The following is a 19,941-nucleotide window of genomic DNA, read 5'->3' on the forward strand; positions in this document are numbered from 1 at the left end:
AATACAGTAGTTTTAGGGGAAGCTTTGGGAGCAATCCAAGTCAACGAATTCTAGCTGGATGAATGCAACCGACTGCCAAGAACTGTTCCTTTTTCTTCTAACAGCATATAGGTAGATATTTACAAATTTGCTCTGGCTTTTTATTTTTGTTCTTAACACCTGATCCTATTTACCAAAAAACCCCAAGAAGATATACCAAGCCTCATGGGCATCAACATTTATACATCACTTGTGGAGTTTTTTGCTTGATCGTTTTTATGCAGAACTATGAGGAAGAACATGAATTACAAGTCATCAAGTACAACAGTGCAACTAAAGGAACAATTTTTGGCAGAGTAAAGAAGATTAACAGGGATTAAAACTACTTCCTAGTCAGAAAAGCTCTTGCAATTACATCAAATTACAAAATAATTGCATTTGCCAGTCCACATTTCTTCCATCCAGTACTAAAAGCACCGGATTCTACACACACAACCACAATGATATCATACAAATTCATCGCTTTACCAATCAATGCAGTAAAAATCTGGAATTAATTTTGATAAATGCAATGTTTTCTTTTTTGGTTTTGTAGGCTGGCATTACTTTACAATGAGGTTTTTTTGGTCAAGATGTTCATTATGTAACCCAGAAATTCTGGTTTTACTGCTGCAGCTGACAAGCCTGTGCATGTTAGCTGCATTACAGTAAGTCTAAACTATTTATAAACAAAAAAACATTTAACTAATCCATCATTTTACATGCGTGAGAGCACTCTATACTGTTAAGGTATTATTCCCCCCCCTCATTTTGGGCCAGATTTAATTAACTGGTCCTGCTAGTTGAAGCCCGTGCAAGCACATCCACTAGTGCAGTAAGGCTTCCTCCCCTTTTCCTCCTGGTCCTTTGGTTCTGGGCAGCGTTGGGAGAACCCTAGAACCGCATGCAGAGAGATGGTTCTGCTGGGCAAGCAGAAATCTTGGCACTGATAGAACATTTCTAACAGCATGGCGATGAATTCCTCCTATAATGCATACACACAAACAAACAAACTATATTCAGTTTGCTCCACTGAATGGAGGAAACTGTTTGTTTTGATGGTAGTTCAGGAACTGAACCAGACATGAATGGGCGTAACTGGAATTATGAGGAAAGCACTGCAAAGGATGTGTTTTATCCATTAGTTCCTTAACAAATAAGGAGTCTCTCTCTCTTGCACACAATAATATTCAAGAATCCTTCCAATTTTTTAAAAAAGCAATGCTTTTAGTATTTCTTAAAGTGTCCTTTAAGGGTTAGCAATTGACACCATGTTATAGAAAAATAAAACAATACTCTGCATTAAAATATTAGGTGTCAGAATTCATCATTTGAGAAATACAGAGAGCTCTAAATAAACAGTTGGGAGGTGTGGGATTGAAAGAGTTATAAGGCATGAGAACAGCAGCCTGTACTATACCCACTGTCTGCCACATTCCATGGTTGATCATTGGTCCACTGCTGGTCACACGGCCTATTCCATTGTACTTCAGCTGCAACTCTAGCCGTCCATTGCGCAAAGCCAAGACGATCCACGTACTGTCTCGATGGCCTCCAGCAAAGAAAAGGATGCCTTCAGGATCAAAGGTTCTAAAGTCGAATTCAGCCACAAGTCTGGCCACAAGGATACAAGAAATAAAAATCAGTTATTTATGCAGTGTTTCAGGAAGCAGGAAACATAGTGTGCTTTCCATCTAAATGATTCATTTCAGAGATGCAGGTACTGACTATAAAGGATATATAATCACATTGTCAATGACAGCTGCCATTCGTAAGTGCACACACATACAAGGGTGCAGACATCATCCAAAGGCATGCCAAGAAATGGTAGGGGTTTGTCCACTTAGGTGACAAACATGACTGCAGAATCCTCTAGTACCTTAAAGACAGGGATAGGGAAATCTGTTGTCCTCCAGGTATTACTGGACTCCAACTCCCATCAATCTTATGCAGTATGGCCGATAGTCAGGTATGTGGAATCTTTAGTCCAGAAAATATCTGAGAAGCCACAGGCTCCCCATGTCTGCTTATGAACACTATGTTATTGTGACATGGGACTGCAAGTGTCATGACTGCTGCCTACAAAAGACCATACAGTCATACCTCATGTTACGTTTGCTTTCAATTTGCATCCTGCGGCGACCCAGAACTACCAGAAAGGGTTATGTCAGGGAACTGCCATCGGAACTAGAGGAGGAGGCGAGGCTCCACAGCGATGCTGGAGAGGGGCCAAGCAGGGAGAGAGGCAGGTCTCCGGCTGGGGAAGAAAATCAGCGCAACACCAGGGATAGAGGGGGGCCGATGGGGGAAGCAGAGAGGAGGCTCCAGGACTCTTCGCAGGAGACCAGCGAGGAGAGCACAGGTCCTCCGCTGCCCACACCCACCCTGCGCAGAAGACTTCCGCGCAGGGAAAGTAGGCGGCGACTTGGCGTCAAAGAACTTCTTTGCTGGAAGAGGTTCAAGAAATGCCCACTGACGGATTCTGCTAGCGACTGAACAGCCACAGAGTGGATGGTTGTCCAGACAGAAACGGTTTAACCAGGCAACTAGCCCAGAGCGGCGGTAACTTACGCACAAGCAACCCCTAAAGCCGTTACAGGTTACTTCCAGGCTTTGCCGCTCACGCATGCACAGACGCACAAAATGACGTCACACACATGCGCAGAAGCGGCGAATCACAACCCAAACGCACACATGTTGCGTTCTGCTCATGTTGCAAACGGGGCTCTGGAACAGATCCTGTTTGCAACCAGAGGTACCACTGTACTGTCTGTCTGTAGCCACAAATACTTTTCTAGAATTCAGTCTACAATAGTGACAGCAAGTTATTGATCATAGAAAGATAATCTGTTTTAACCCATACCTATCCTTCAGTTTAGCATGTGTTTAGAAAAGACCTTTCCTCTTTAATTAAAAATGGATTCTCACCGCGTTGGCTGTTTTCTTTTAAAACGTAGTCTGATAACAGGTGTGCCACTAAACATTCTTCCAAGATAGAGGGATTTAACGCTTTTTGCAGCAGCGAAAGATACACAGGGCAAAATGTCCTGCAGGAAGAAAAGCAAATCACACATATACAGACATAAAACTTTAAGACAAGGTTTAGAAACAGTGATTTTCTTTGATTTCTTTTATCTTCAAAACACTGATAATTCAATGCCACTGCAACTGTCCAATAGTAACCAGGGGACTACAGTCACACAGGTGGAATCTACACACATATAAAAAATGCTGTGAAAATACTTTTTTAAAAAAATGTTTTGAAAAATATATATTGACTTTGCCATAGTTCACCATTGCTATCTAGTGTCATATTTGTATATCACACTTTACAACACACCTAAAACGTTTTATTTGCAGCTGTATAGCTGAGTCCACTCCCAACAATCCCTCCTCATTCCAGTTAGCAACTGCAGATTAAGCGGTCACCTACTTCCACACTGAGTTTGGGCATAGAAATGTATGTTTAGACACAGCTAAAGAAGAATAAGTTGATTATGATGCAGCTCAGTGAGCGGGCACAAGCAGATGGTCCCAGGTTCAAACCCTGGCATGTCCGGTGAAAACCCTGGAGAGCTGCTCTCAAGCAGAATAGACAATTATAAGCTAGATAAACAAACAGCATGCCCTGAAAAAAGGCAGCTTCCTATGTTCCTATTTAATATTTCCTTTTGAGAACTAAGGGGAGGGAGGAGAAAGCAGGCAACAAATACCAAGTTAATTACATTCCTGGAACTGAAATCCACTGTAGGCACACACTGTTTTTGAAGTTATGCTGGTCTTTTAATGGGTTTGCCTCCAGTCTTAAGGAGTCTGAGCCAGTTGGACTATTTCCCTTTGTAAAGAGTTGTTTCAAAGCTTTGGGACTGCATTCTTTCGTTCTTATCTCGTTGAACAGAAGTAAGAAAGCTACCTCACAGGTGTTCATGTTCTTGGAAAGTTTTACTCCACCTCTTCCATTGCAGTGGCAGCTGTAACTTCCTGGCAAATTGACGCATGCTTGCTCACAATATTTCTGTTCACACTCGTCCACATCTATACTCCAGCAACAATGGAGAAAGCAGAGACGCAGATTCTTACATTCCTTTTTAATATGCTAGGCTTAAAAACAACAATAACAACTGTTGTCCAAAAGTAATATCTAGCATGTCTTATTCCCTCTGGGGCAGGTGGAGGGGAACATAGGGCACTCAAGGTGCTCTGCTTTAATATCATCAATAATTTCATATATTACAGACAGCATTTTGGGGGGACTTTGGAGTTGCAATGAGTATTACAATTCTGAATGGAGTCAAGGGTCTGGTGGATTGCGAAAGGACAATTTGGGGCGGTGACAAAGTGGGTGATCTGGTGCCTATAAAGCCAACACTCCCTCTTCTTTCCCAATTTTGTTGACAGTTGTTCACCTGTTAGGGGTATGACATTGTCATAAAAGTCCCTAATTCTATATAATCTCACACTTCTCCAATGAATCATTTGGTTGGGTCCTGCCTGTACTGTAAAATTGTGGATGAAACATAAAGGGATCAGAGGTGAGACTAGGGATACTAATTTTGAGATCCAGGAATGAATGCCACATCCAAGATCAGTGCTAGAAAATGGGTTAGTGAAAGCATAGAAAGCATGGCCAGGATGTTAATATGATTCAGTTTGTCCTATTCCATGTCTATCTACTGATCTCTGAAATTGCGTAGTACGTTTATGACATTATGCAAAAGGGATTGCTTCATAATACCAAGTTCTCCCTAGTCACCCTAGTTCCACCCTAGTGGAAGGTGTTCCACTGAGATTGCTGAAAATTTTTTGGGCTAAAATTGGTTGTTAATTTTGTCCACCAGGGGAACCTTCCAAGACTCATTGTTGGTTATGTATTTTTTTATTTTAAAAAAAAGATATTTATTGAAGTTTTACAAAAACATAAGTTTACAAAATGAAAAAAGGTCATATAAAAAGAAAAAGATACAAAAAAGAGAACATAGAAAAATACATGAAAAAGAAAAAAGAGGAATAAAAATACAAAATACAAAAGACAAATAGCTAAAAAAGAATTAAAAACAAATCCGTTTTTTGTAACTTTGAACTCATTAGCTTATTTCCTTGGCCTCCTCACACCTCCCCTTTTTGTATTCCCATTTAAATAATCCAATCAGCAAATCCTTACCCTCTTTCGTTTATCTTAACTCTGTATCTTAACATATTATAACTCTATATTTTCATCCATTATCAATTCATTTTTGCATATTCTTATTAACTTTGTTGCTAATCCCACTTATTTTCAATCCAACATCATTTTAACATTCATTAATTTTACAGTATTTCTGAAGATAGTCTTTAAATTTCTTCCAGTCTTCTTCCACCAACTCTTCTCCCAGGTCTCGGATTCTGCCAGTCATTTCCGCCAATTCCATATAATCCGTCACCTTCATCTGCCACTCTTCCAGGGTAGGTAGCTCTTGTGTCTTCCAATACTTTGCAATAAGTATTCTTGCTGCTGTTGTTGCATACATAATGAAAGTTCTATCCTTCTTTGGCACCAATTGGCCGACTATGCCCAGGAGAAAGGCCTCTGGTTTCTTCAGGAAGGTATATTTAAATACCTTTTCCATTTCATTATAGATCATCTCCCAGAAAGCCTTAATCTTTGGGCACGTCCACCAAAGGTGAAAGAATGTACCTTCATTTTCTTTACATTTCCAACATTTATTATCGGGCAAATGCATTGTTGGTTATGTATTGGCATTCTGCAAGGGGAAGACTCAGACTACTGCATCTTTAGGGGTATTATGAGGCAACCTGTTTGCAGCATTATCAGCGCTGCATTGATGATGCTAAAAAATGTTCAAAAGATAGCAGCTCTCTAGAACAAGGGTTCCCAAACTGTAGTTCACGGACAACTGATTCATACAGGTGGTACGCAGCACTGTCCGCACTACATATTCACATGGATTTTAAACTGTATTTCAATGGTCTTTTATTTCTTATATTGCATTTTATTATATTAGTTTGAATTCTTTGGAATGCAAACTGTAATATAAAAAATGCAACATATGAAATAAAAGAAGCAATACAAAGAGAATTAAAAATCATGCCACATCTTGCACCCCACATTATGATTGCTACAAAGGGCAAAAATCTTTAAGAGGTTCAGCAAGACCACCAGAAATTTTCAAGTGGTCGAGGGTGAGGGAGGAATTTGGGAATCACTGCCCTAAAGACTATCGGGGTGGGGGGACTTTACGACAGCAATCTATCAAGCCTCAGAATTATCTTTGTGGAATTAATTCCTTCTACTAACCTTCACAAACCTTTCTGACATCATCATAAACATAGCCATCATCACAGACACACGAATAAGAGCTTATCACGTTTTTACACTGAGCTTCTCCACAGATGCCTGGTGATACTGTGCATTCATCTATATCTGAAAAGGAACAAAAATCAACAGCAATAATCAGAATGTCAACATTCTTTCAATGCCTATCGTTCCCAAGTTCCATCTTGGTCCGGAGTCAATTCTCATTCCATTGTTACAACTAAATAATAGAAGTAGGAAATGACTTCAGTCTTCCCAGAAACCAGAAGCTGCTGTTTTGTAAGCCGTATAGCACCTTGGGTAAAATGCTACCACATTATTGAGAGAGGAAACATCGAAAAAAATCACAGGAAAAATGTGACAGCAATATAAAGTAAGGTCAGAATTTGTGGGACAAAAAGGATCACAGAATTAGGAAATGACAAACTGTTTGTTTTGCTGAGGAAAAAATTAAAACATATTTTCAAAGCCTTTTCAATCCAGTAACACACACACACACACACACACACACACGCACGCACACACACACACACACACACACACACGGGAGGATGCTTCTGCATGTGATTCTATTGATGGAATCATGCGCACAGATCTTGAGCAGATTTATATCCAAATTCGCTATTGCATACTAATGTGAACGAGAACATGAAGCATATATGACCTTTGTTTGCAAAGCAGGGTGTGAAAAATGATGTCACCTGCACCCCCTTCTACTCTCTTGGTCTGGATTTTAAAATGTGTGTTTAATAGAGCTGATCCTGGAACTGCAGAGCCCCAGCTAGCGTGGTCAATGGCCAGGGATGGTGGGAGTTGTAGTTTGGCAACAACTAGAAGGCACCAAGTGAAACTTACGCTATAGGACAACCTTCCCCAACCTAGTACCTCCAGATATTTTGGGCTACAAATCCCAGTAGCTTGAGCCACCATGTCCAAGAGTAAGGGTTGATGGGAATTGTAGATATATGTGTGCATGTGTGTGCTTATCTATCTGATAGGCACCAGGTTAGAAAGGCTGCCAAAAGAGAATGCGTACGGGGCAGGGTTTTTCCCGTATGCAGACTACAACAGCATTACTCTGTTGAAAAGACAGAAGTCTTACATAGTTTACTAAAAACACAGGCAGGAAAGAAACCCCCAGTCTTACAGCTACTTAGCCACTGTTCACTATTTCTTGAATAAGTCTAAGGAAGATTCTCACCAAATATTGTTGAAATATTCATACATTTCCAAACTCAACTCTATTTCATGAGCTAATGCAACGCAATATATAGAAAAACTTTAAAAATCCACACTTCACAAGGTACTATTTTTCAGAGTCAAAGTAGGCTGGTTAGCTGGGGCACGCTGGCACAACCCAACATGCAAATCCTTTGTGAATCACCACTTTGCTATGGTGCTGGACAGTTCTGTGGTATAACTACAGACATGCCTAGACATGCACACTTGGCTTTTCGTACTGGAATCTTAAGCCATAGTTGTAAGAAACTAAGAAGTATTAGCAACAGTTCAATTTAATTTAGCCGTCAGTGGCAACATGCTAATAAAGAGAACGGAGTGTCCTGTGGCACCAAGACTGGTAAATGTATTGTTGATTTGTCTTTCATGGATTAGAACCCATTTTATCAGATGCAAAAGAGTTCACTTGAACAGCTTGTGCAGAATAAAATTGTCTTTAAAAAAATATTCAAAAGTTAGAATACAGTTACAATACAATACATTTTCAATCAATATATGCCCTCCCCTGTCTTATCTCATCACCTTCCCCCACTCTCCCTATTTTTACTACGACAGGCCAACACGGCTGTGCCTCTCGGGAGCAATCGTCATATAATGTTGATGTTATCGAGCTTTCACTCATTCCAATGGTGTTTGTGCAGTAGGCTTCTGGAAAAGCACTGGAGTCATGACTAACAACAAAATGAAATAATAATAGCCCCATAGTACATAAGGGTGTGGGATGTTAACATCCAAAATGCACATCACATGTAAAGGGTTAATTGTAAGAGCTGTAGAACTCTGTGATGTCATACGCTCTGTGGCAGTTATGGCAGTTGGTTCAGTTATGGCAGTTACTTGTTGCAGACTACTATACCCCGAGGCAGAAAGCAGCACAACATAGCATAGCTGCTGTAACAGTTAAAGACTGTTCAACTGTTACAGCAGCTATGCTATGTTGTGCTGCTTTCTGCCTCGGGGTATAGTAGTCTGTAACAGTTTATGCACCCTGTATTAGCAATTTAAGAAATATCCACCTGCACAGTATATTTAATCTGTATCTGCAACTACACTAAGTAAAAGTTATTTGTTCTTTAAACTTTAAGAGTCTTGTGCAGTTTTTACAGGAGGGAACAAATTAAAGGGTCAAACAACCCAGGGCTCTCTTCTGCAAAACTCTGCTAAATGTTCAGTTCCCACAAAAGGGAGCTTAAATCATTGGGGCAGTTCAGTCGTAACACATGCTTCCTCCTCTTCCGCTTGCTTCCTTGCTCCTGGCATTCCTCCTTCCCTGGTTTGATGCAAATCCTAGTTTGGCATTTCTTCTGAATCAGCGAACTATCGGTTTGCTTTAAATCAGCAAAGGAGTGAATGAACCAACATGCATGAAGAAGTTCACGTAAGTGGTTTAAGCTTTACTCTGTACTCACATCTTACCTTTGCAACTTTTATTGTCATCCATGAGTTCAAACCCATTATTACAAGCACAGCGATAGCTGCCAAGTGTGTTGTAACAGATATGTCTACAGCCACCATTCCGCTCGGCACATTCGTTAATATCTGGAAATAAAGAAAGGATAAATATTGGGTATATTCACTTTGGTGCTGCAAACACAGTAGATGGCTGTTTTCAAACTTCACTGTCATGTGGGAAAGGGGGGTTTTCAGCAGAAAAGTTGGAGTGCATGAGAGGGGAGGGTAAACTTATCCCACCCCAGCTGTAGACACTCATCTCCAAAACTCACCCTGCACCATAGAAAAAAGCCTCCTTTTGGTGTCCATGAAAGGTTGTTTTCAGGCCCAATTTCTGTGCAGGGTAAGGAGAAGCCACGGGGACTGCATCTGTCACATGGGAGATGGATTCACTACCCCTGATTTACACCGACTGGCAGCAACTCTCAAGGATTTCAGAGTGGAGTCTTTTCCACCACTACCTACAGATGCATTTCCAAGCATGATTCAAAGTGTAGGTGCTGACCTTTAAAGCCCTAAACAGCTTTGGCCCAGTATACCTGAAGGAGCATTTCAACCCTCATCATGCAGCCTGGAAACTGAGATTCAGCTCCGAGGGCCTTCTGGCAGTTCCCTCATTGCGAGAAGTGAGGTTATAGGGAACCAGGCAGAGGGCCTTCTTGGTAGTGGCGCCCGCTCTGTGGAAAGCCCTCCCACCAGATGCCAAGGAAATTAACAGCTGTACCTGTCTTTTAGAAGACATCTGAAGGCAGCCCTATATCAGAAAGTTTTTAATGTTTGATGTTTTACTATGTTTGATGTTTAAATTTGCTGGAAGCCGCCCAGAGTGGCTGGGGCAACCCAGTCAGGTGGGTAGCATATAAATAAATAAATTATTATTATCAGTAGTCGTAGTAGCAGTAGTAGTAGTATTGACCCTGGGAATCTTTGCATGCAAAGCATATGCACTGAGCCACAACCATTCCCCATCTCATTATCCTCATTGTAAACACAGAGCCACAAGCAGCACAGAACAAGACTTACCTTCATTGCATCTTTCTCCTTGCCAACCTGGTTTGCAGCGGCAAAGGAATCCGCCTTTCAAGTCGTCACATGTTTTCGTACCGTCTTTATGACACGGACTAGGCAAACACTGATCTGGCAAATCTGGGGGTGGAGGGAAGGGTTGAAAACACAACACATAAAACTTTTACCCTGGAATCAAATTATTTAAGACAATATTGCTATTACCATTCAAACAAATTCTGGAGGTGGCAAATGCACTGTTTGCCTCTATAAACAAAAACTGATGGAGAAAGGAGGCAGTTATTAGTTTTGTAAAGAAAGATGGCAGCATTGGCGCAAGACACTGTTTTTTAGGCCAGAGGTTTTCAACCTTTTGGAGTCCGCGGTTCATTTGACCAACTGCATACTTTCTGCAGCACCCCTGTGGGACTCAGGAGCCCAGTTATGTCACCCCTTGTCTGCAGAGCTGGCAGCCTCTCACCCTTTTTCAAGCACCCTCCCTTGTGGAGGGTTTCCTCAGCCTCCTCTCCCCTCTCCTTGGGAGTCCTCTGGGCAGCCGCCGCCACTGCCCCTGGTCTCTGAGCTGCCCTTCTTGCCCCAAAGAGAGCTGCTTCCTTACACTGCCTTACACGGGCCTGGGAAGAGGATGCCCCCAGCCTTAGTGGCCCAGTGGAGAGTGGCCAAAGGTGAATGTGAGGCTAGGACCTTACTTTGGGAGGCAGCAGTGGGCACTGCTGGGCCTGCATGGTGGAAAGGCTCCCTTTCAGGACTGGGCACTCAGCTCCCTGGCAGGCATTGCACACAGCAAGCACAAGAAAGGCCCGCACAGTGCCTGCCTGCCTACGTGTCCATTCCCAAAAGCAAGGGCTGGCAGACTAGCTGGTTTGGCTCCCTCACCCACTTGCTTGCTTACTCCCAAGGCCACCTCAGCTCCTAGCAACCAGCACCCCCTGGCCAGTCCCAGAGGCACCATTTGCTTGGGAAGCTTGCAGCCAGGGCAGCTGCAACAAACAACTGTGCAAGCCTTTAGGAGGCAGAGACGTGAGAGGGCATCAGAGGAAGGAGGGAAGGAAAGAGGGGAAGAGAGTTGCCCATGGCACCCCTAACCATCCTTCAAGGCACCCCAGGGTGCCACGGCACACTGGTTGAAAACCACTGTTCTAGGCAATTTGCTCAATTACAGAAAAGCTAATACACTTGCCAAGCTAAATGAATTATTGTCCTGGAGAGCTCACTCTTTAAAGAAAAAAATGTGGCAACCATTTACTTTGCCCATTCTGACTTGACATCATTCCATTCTGACTTCCAGACATCATTCTGGAAGAAAAAACATTAATTGCAGAAATGGTATACAATCATTACCGTATTTTTCGCCCCATAGGACGCACTTTTCCCCCTCCAAAAATGAAGGGGAAATGTGTGTGGGTCCTATGGGGCGAATGCAGGCTTCCACTGACGCCTGGAGAGCGAGAGGCATCGGTGCGCACTGACCCCTCTCGCTCTCCAGGCTTCAGGAAGCTATCCGCAAGCCTTGCAAGCCCGGTGGGAGTTCCCGCGGGCTCACAAGGCTTGCGGGCAGCAGCCTGCAGCCCCGGCGGGCGCGCGAAGCCTGCCGCCCAAAGCACGCGGAGCCCTCCGGAGGGTGCCCCGTGCTTCGGGCAGGTGTGCGCAAGGCTTGGGGCGGCAGCCACGGCTGGGGGGGAAAATATTTTTTTTTTATTCATTTCCCCCCCCCCAAAAAAAAACGTCCTATGGGCCGGTGCGCCCTATAGGACGAAAAATACGGTATATATGTTATGTCCTAAGCCTAACAAGACAGAGCTCCAGGAATTCTTCTTCTGGAGATAGGAACTTATCTTGAGTTGTAGCAGAATGTTCTGTTGTAAGAAAGGGAGGAAAGAACGCTTAATTCTTAAGGAGTGGCATGTGACTATCCTCTGCCAAAGGGAAGCATACCTATAATATTCGCTAAAATCTTGAAAGCCATAAACTGTACGTCTCTACAATAAGACTGTTAAACACTAAAACAAAAGAAGCCTTACTGAAGGCACAGACAATCCCCATCACAAAGTCTTCTAAGTATGTAATAGTAAGCAAGACCTTGAAGAAAGATATAGTTGGAGGCAGGATACAGGAGCACTCCCAAACCGCACATTTGAGCTTTCTCTAGTGAAGCCTTCGTGAATTATCACAGTCTCTCTAATCAGTGGAATGCAACTCGGCAGCCACAGGTCTGCACTGTAATGCAGCAAATACCTGTATCATCAAGATGCAGACAAGACAGTAGAGCAGTGACGTAACATGGTATTCAAATATTTCAGGTGAAATGTTGCTAATAGTGCTTACTTGTCTAAACCATTTGAGATATTCACAAAGTCATATTGAAAACAGCCAATGCAGCAAAACAGATCCCACAGAAGCACACAAAAATCCTTTGGCTGCAGTAAAATTAAACCAAGCTAAGCTGCCACCTCCACTTTGCCAAGTCAGTACTCATTTGAAGAGTATTATGTTGTTTCCTGTTCAGTTGCACTTTACTCTCCTCTTAAAGTAAGTATCCCACATAAATCAGAAAGCCAGGAGTTCTATACTATTCTATGTAACTCTATGGCACAGGCATAGCAAGGAACCCTAACTTTTCCTCTTGACTAATTATCATGCCTACCACCTCCCATAATTCATTTCAGGCATAAATCTTACCATGGGTGAGATCTGTGTGTCAGCTATGCCAGTGTTAAGAACAATAGTAGCAGAGGACAAGGGATTCTAATCATCCTTTTACTATGATGCCCACACCAGTCCTCAGTCTGTCTCTTTTCCTTGTATAAATCTGTTAGCCAAGAATGCATGCTGCGAGGTTTCTTGTTTGTACCCTGTGAACTCAATATGTTGCCTTAGGCAGGCTTGCTATCTCTCAGGCACAGCATAAGCTTTTCTAAGTAAGAGGTTCCCTGCCAGGATTTGAGAGACAACAGATTGCCTTAGGCAACCTAGTGAGTTCATAGCTTTACATACCCAACTTTACAGGTGGTTGTTGTTAAGATAAATGTTATGTGAAGCATTTTTCACGCACAGGAAAAACACTGCATCTGTTCTATTCTTCTTCCCTCTTGCTCAGCAGATGGCATTCTTTAAACCATGCTTTCCATTGCTCGGTCACCACTCCCATTCTTAGCCTCATTTCCAAACAATATGTGCCCATTGTTGTCCTCTGAACAGAGACATTTTGCACATGGGCAGTGTTAAACTCCCATAGTTCTAGGTGCATTTTGCGACACAGATTTCTGAGCTCTGGGTGCAGTACTGCGCCTAAGATTTCAGATTAAAACTCCAGAGTGGAAGGAAAGGAGGACCTTTTTCTGCCTCCTTACTTCTAGCTACTTTCTGAAGACTGTAGAAGAGACCCTCTGATGAATAGTAGGGGCGTGGGCAGGGAAAGGACTAGACCATGTGGTAAATGAACATATTATTTTCGCTGCAGTTCATTCATTTTCAGCTTTGTATTCTTGTTATAAAATCCCCCGCACCTAGACAATCCGTTGCTGCACCCAAAAACTAGGTTTAAGGTGCCATTTAGCTCCTAGCTTTCATATCTCAGTTTCTAACACTGCACATAGCTAGTCAAAAAGTTAGCATGCTACAGGCCTTCCATATCCAATCATCTCACCTTTCTCTTACCTTCCAAAGGATTTCTTTCCACAGTGCTTTGGATATCTTTGCTTTCACTGCTTCACTCTTACTTTCAACGGTGAAGGTGACCACCATACCAAGAGAGCTCACTCTCATTATCCCAGCCTCTCCAGCAATGTGTTTAATGTCCTTAGCACACACATACAAGAAACTTCTAGTAGTGCTAACTAGGGCTGGGCGATGTTGGGTTTTCAACATCACAGTGTATCGCCAGCCAAAAGCTGCATTGGCCCCAGCCAGCGAGATGCTGGGTGAAACCACCTCAGCTCTCATCGTGGGAGCTGAGGTGGTTTCACTCCAGCGCCTCATAGGCTGTGGCCAATACGGCTGGCCCCAGCCTGCTGCTCAACCAGGGGGTGGAAAGGCTCCTGGCCCCAGCTGAGCGAGCCCTGACGCCCCATGGCCAGGCTCCGCTGCAGGGCAGGAGAGCTCCTGCCCCCAATGGAGCCAGCCCTGAGCCCCCTGTCACTTGTGGTGGAGCAGCAAGGACCTTGGGACTCCTTGGCCAAGCTCCCTCTGCCTTTGCTGGCATGGGGAGCGGGCGAGCTACCTTGCCCGCTTGCCCCCCACTCCCCGAAGATGGACCAAGCGGCAGTAGCCAAGCACCTCGCTGATTCAGCTTGATTCTCCCTCTGCCGGGGAAGAATATGATGGCATATCGCTGGTGAAAGCGCCGCTGCTCGAGTCCCTCTGCCTCCAGCTCTCAACTAGTTTGTTTCTTCCTCAGTGCGCTGGAGGCAGAGGGACTCAAGAGTGGTGACAGTTTCACCAGCGATATACTGCTGAGTGAAGCTGTCATTGCGGTCTGCCCCGTCATACCAGTCCTGGGCAATATATCAATATACATCAATATACCAATATATCACCCAGGCCTAGTGCTAACCACACCTTGAAATACTATGAAAGAATATTGGACCCTAGTACCAGAAATGGACAGTGGGGTGGGGTCATGTTGCTTTCCTGATCTCTGCTGCTGTTGTATATCACAATGGAATGGCGGGAGGAGCAAGGCAACAGTGAGGTCAGTGCAGTGCAAACATGCCAGCATTCTAGCCAGCCCATTTGCACTGCACTGACCTCACTGCCACCTCATTGTTCCCCATCCCAATATGCAGCAATGCCCTGAACTGCAGGACGGCTCATGGGAGTGTTTGGGTGCAGGGATACCAAAGAAGGATGTCAAAAACATCAGAGTGATCAAGTTCTAGTGCTTTATTAAGAGAAAGGTGTATACTTACAGCAAATCAGCCTGCCAAGTCTCCCAGCCTTTACAAACACGGGACGGATACTGCAGCAAGGAGATGGCTTGCCCACACCCAAGCAAATGTTCAAACATTCTTTATACACAAAGCAGTGTGTGCCACTTTGGCCAGGACTCACCATCACTTCACCTGGCCAGATGAGCGCATAGGTGGCAAAGAGCCACATCTTACAGATAGCTCTCCTTTCTGGGCTCAGAGCCCAGCACCCCAAGCCCACAGTTAAGGATAACATCAAAGCAAGCCAATTAGCTCATATGAAAGCAAGTGAATATAAACATATATGACCTCATGGTTACAACTACTACCAGTTAATTGTGGGGTTATCTTGACTACCAAGATGGCACTAGCGGAGCTTCCGCAGCAGTTCACTTTTGGCTCAATATAAGCAGCAATTGTGTCAGGCAAATGGCGCAGCTCCCACCATGCCATCTGCCTAGCACACAAATAATTTGTTGATTTATTTCATCGCAATAGAAAAATAGAACCAAGTGTGTTCTATTTTTCCTTCAAATCTGAAGTATTAAGATGTATATATTTACAATGCTTGCCAACCGCTTCAATTAGAGCCAGGCACTCTGTCCCCCTAAGCACGTTACACTGTCACAAGGAAAACACTCTAGCAAAAAAAATATTAAAAAAATTGCAGGTTGTAAAGATGGACAACAGTAGAAAACTGTCAGGAACCAAAAAGTTGTATTGAAAAATATGACTTTCAAGTCGTCTGGCCCCAAAATGGCTACTAGGCATTATGTTTTGGCGACTGTAACTCTGGTTAAAGGAGCCATTTGGCACCTAGCTTATATATCTGAGTTTCTAACACTAAGTAGGGGGTATGGTATGATTGTGATGGTGTTTTTTTTAATGTAGAAGCTAACCACTTCTCATCACCTCTTACTGTCCTCTCAGGCCCAAAAGCCCACCTGGCCACACATACAGTCTGGTTTCAGGTAGGCATAATAACCCAAGTCAACTCAGCTCTGCATCTGCCATATTACTCATCTACACTCTCCCCCTGGGCCCAATCCATGGTGGTAGATGGCAGTGGCAATGAATGGAGGAAGAGCTGTCACTGCTGCAGATACTAAATGGTGGCCACAAAAAAACCTGCAGCTGGAACTTTGTAGCACAACCACACGACTGAGCACTCATAGCAGAGAGGCTCTAAAATCACTGCAAAAAGGGTTATTCTCCATTGAATAAAAAGGGTTTTGTAGGCAGCAATTGCTGAGATTTTGCATATTAATCCCAGAATTAAGTTACAGCCACATCTGTTAACTTTTAGGTGAATCTTTCACAATGTTAATGGGTTCTGATCTTGAAAGATAAAGTGAAGTGTAGGCTGCATGTCATTTAGTGAAAGACTCCCTACGTTTGACAGGATTACATGGCCTGTTTGACCAGATTGTAACAAGACACTTAGACTACAATTCTATATATCAGGGATAGAAAACCTGTGCCCTACAGGCTGGTTCTGGCTTCTCAATATCCACAGAAATTTGGCAATTTAACTTTTTAAAAAATCTTGCTTTGCTTATTTTGCTTGGATGCCCTCCACTGTGATCCTGGAGGGCCCAGCAGCACTCCAACAATCAGAAGCCTCTCCCTCAATTTACCTTGCAATGGTGCCTCGACTCCATCCAGTGTAATGCCATTGCAAGGAGGTCGGTGAATCCCTTCTTGTTTCTTAAGCCCCAAGACCTTCTTGCAATGGCATTACACTGGATGGAGATGAGGCACCGTTGCAAGGTAAGATAATATTTGAATCACTATGGACTCCATTCAGCAAAATACCGTATTTTTCGCTCTATAAGACGCACCAGACCACAAGACGCACCTAGTTTTTGGAGGAAGAAAACAAGAAAACAAATATTCTGAATCTCAGAAGCCAGAACAGCAAGAGGGATTGCTGCGCAGTGAAAGCAGCAATCCCTCTTGCTGTTCTGGCTTCTGGGATAGCTGCGCAGCCTGCATTCACTCCATAAGACGCACGCACATTTCCCCTTACTTTTTAGGAGCGAAAAAGTGAGTCTTATAGAGCGAAAAATACAGTAATTCTGCTATAGTGCAAGCACTCTTGGCTGCACCATTGAACTTCCGCTTGTTGTCCTCCTCAGGTCCAATGCTAAACTGTGCTGAACTGAAAAATCAGAACTTAGAGGTTTCCCAATAGTTCCTCATACTCGGACCACAGAAGAATGGGGGAAGGAGACAGAGAGAGGGGTTCTTTGGGGGGGGTTGGAGGGAGGTTAGACTTATTCCTGTCACCTATGGCACAGTGTGGAATTTTGAAGCGCATGAACTTATCTTGACAGTCCCCATAGTCACCTCCCCAAAGAGACCTACGCAGGTAGGTCTCTTGATCCATTCTATCTATATACTACAAAGCAGCAAAACATGGTTTTATACCCAAGTGTTATAGAAAGGTAAAAAAAAGGTAAAGGACCCCCGGATGGTTAAGTCCAGTCAAAGATGACTATGGGGTTGCGGCGCTCATCTCGCTTCAGGCCAAGGGAGCCAGCGTTTGTCCACAGACAGATTTCTGAGTCATGTGGCCAGCATGACTAAGCTGCTACCGGTGCAACAGAACACAGTGACGAGTGCCAGAGTGCATGGAAACACCGTTTACCTTCCCGCCACAGTGGTACCTATTTATCTATTTGCACTGGCATGCTTTCGAACTGCTAGGTTGGAAGGAGCTGGGACAGAGCAATGGGAGCTCACTCTGTTGTGGGGATTCGAACCGCCGATCTTCCGATCAGCAAGCTCAAGAGAGGCTCAGTGGTTTAGACCACAGTGCCACCCGCGTTATAGAAAAGTGAGCTGGCAAAGGTTGGTGCAGTGATTAGCATGCTGCGAAAATTTTTGTTCACTGGGTAACACTGGGCCAGCTGATCCTAGCCTACCTCACAAAGGGATCACATGCAGGGAAGAGCCGTCGTCTAATCCTGGCAGATCTTACACAAGTGATGAAGCTTGCTCCAGCAGATGATGCCATCACTAATGACAAAGTACCAGAGCTTCACTCCTCCATGTTCCTTCTCCACTATATCATTGCCCACCATAACCATAATTTATTATGAAATTCAAATACAGGCAATAGTTTATCCAATGGAACAAAGTGCATGTCTGATGGGAAGAATTATAAGGAGCATTGGACAATATTCACACGGACTCGACTTGCTCTTCACCTAAGCCAACAACCAACAATACTGTATTCCTTTAGTAACATAGAAATATGAAAAATACTTACTATGCACACATGTATGGAAATTTGGATTTCTTGTATATGGTGACCCATACCTCCTAATACATCCTGAAGAACAAAAACAAACATCGTTAAGCAAGTTGGCATATTAACTAACTTCTGATTTCCTGGTATTCTATTCAGCATGTTTGCTTGTTTGTTCTATTTAGACTACAACTGCCTTATTAGAAAAAAACACAATTCGAATGCTATAAACATTATTAATTTTGTCAAAATATATTGTTGCTTTGAAATGCAGATGTCGCAATGGTGCTAAAGTTTATTAGGACCTGCGATTAATCTAGTTTGGGGGGAGGGGAATCTGAAGAATTTACTCAAAACAGAATATAGTTTTTTGAAGATTCTAGTGTTTACATGTTCAACACAAATTTAATAGGGTAATAGTCAGATTTTGAAGGGTCACAATTCTCTGAATAATAGCCAGTCATTATAACTGTATTACTTTGTAATTGTAGGCAAATAAAATGTGCCTCTTTTTGAAAAAGAAGAATCAGCAACTTGATCTCTTTTAAGATAAAGAGATGTGCTCTGTTACACGGCACATTTTGGGGCAGATATTAACTGTGCCTAGAAAGTGACAACAAAATAGTACGAAGCAAAGGGTATCACTGCAACTCACCCAAATATCCCGGGTAAAAATAATCCTGTTGGAAAGAGAGAAGGGGGAGGGGGAGCACACAATTATTAGATTTGGTCTACAATTGAATTCATATTAAAATAAGCTCCTGACAGTTTGATAGCTGAGCAATGTGGTCTTAATGGAGGTCATAAGGTATGTGCTTTGCAACAGTTTTTTTAGATCATCAGAAGCAAGATTTCCCCAGAAGCCACCATTTCTTCTTGTTTCTCGAGCAGCTGCCTCAAACCACCTGATGGGCAGGTAGGCTGGCTGGTAACCCTGCCATTTTGGGTGGCTTACCCATTTAGCAGATCTGCTGGCTCAGAGGGTTCCAGCTGCCCACTTGAAAACTGAATCTTTCCCAGCAGCTCTTGCAAACTTGCTTCAAGAGCCAAATTCTCCTTCAACACTTGAAATGTAGCTCTCCCAAGCAGTGGTGTTGTGAAGAAGGAACAAGGGAAAATACAGTTCCAGGTCTTTTTCCACAGAAGGAGCGAGGGCATTTATTTTTGAGAGCACCACAGCAATATACCTGAGAGAGAAGCAACCCTCTTTGCCCTCATAACAACCCTATGGGGTAGGGTTCAACACCCTAACACTTTTGCCAGTTTATTCTACAATAGACAGCGTGTCCTAATGATTTGGATATCATACTATGTGCTGCAGTGCTTCTCTTGAGTGGCAAGTATATATGTTTATATATAGATATAGATCAGGCTTCCTCAACCTCGGTCCTCCAGATGTTTTTGGCCTACAACTCCCATGATCCCTAGCTAGCAGGACCAGTGGTCAGGGATGATGGGAACTGTGGTCTCAAAACATCTGGAGGGCTGAGGTTGCGGAAGCCTGATATAGATATAGACACACACACACAGCTGCTTGCATTCTTGTTCACTTCTGTTGAGCATGGCTATGAGCTTGCCTTGGGAACATGGCTATGGGGATTGTCAGTATGCTATTCTGCACTTAAAATTACCACTACACCACTGAGCCCCAGCTCTGCAACACAAATCTACCAGATGGGGAAGACACCATTTCAATTAAGAGGCAGGAACTCTCCCAGCCAACAAATCTGAAC

At 43.4% G+C, this 19,941-nt stretch overlaps 1 protein-coding gene and 1 long non-coding RNA gene across 3 annotated transcripts in view; one reads left to right on the forward strand and one right to left on the reverse strand.

Moving 5' to 3' along the window:
- GAS6 (growth arrest specific 6) overlaps positions 1 to 19,941 on the reverse strand; it is a 49,517-nt gene that overhangs the window by 10,751 nt on the left and 18,825 nt on the right. Inside the window, exons 3-10 of one of the 2 annotated variants that reach the window (XM_083610691.1) lie at positions 18,864 to 18,888; positions 18,230 to 18,292; positions 10,046 to 10,168; positions 8,987 to 9,109; positions 6,314 to 6,439; positions 3,932 to 4,053; positions 2,947 to 3,065; positions 1,443 to 1,632 (exon numbers count right to left, since the gene is read on the reverse strand). In XM_083610691.1, coding sequence (XP_083466817.1) covers positions 1,443 to 1,632; positions 2,947 to 3,065; positions 3,932 to 4,053; positions 6,314 to 6,439; positions 8,987 to 9,109; positions 10,046 to 10,168; positions 18,230 to 18,292; positions 18,864 to 18,888 — 891 coding nt within the window. Of the gene's footprint in view, positions 1 to 1,442; positions 1,633 to 2,946; positions 3,066 to 3,931; positions 4,054 to 6,313; positions 6,440 to 8,092; positions 8,307 to 8,986; positions 9,110 to 10,045; positions 10,169 to 18,229; positions 18,293 to 18,863; positions 18,889 to 19,941 lie in introns of those variants that run through there. The other variant, XM_083610692.1, reaches the window with a different exon arrangement.
- On the forward strand, positions 7,111 to 7,612 carry LOC310761383. Its single transcript, XR_014547452.1, has 2 exons — positions 7,111 to 7,384; positions 7,425 to 7,612. It is a non-coding gene; the product is annotated as an uncharacterized lncRNA (long non-coding RNA).

Source organism: Podarcis filfolensis, assembly GCF_964270895.1.
Source record: "Podarcis filfolensis genome assembly, chromosome: 4".
NCBI classification, from domain to species: domain Eukaryota; kingdom Metazoa; phylum Chordata; class Lepidosauria; order Squamata; family Lacertidae; genus Podarcis; species Podarcis filfolensis.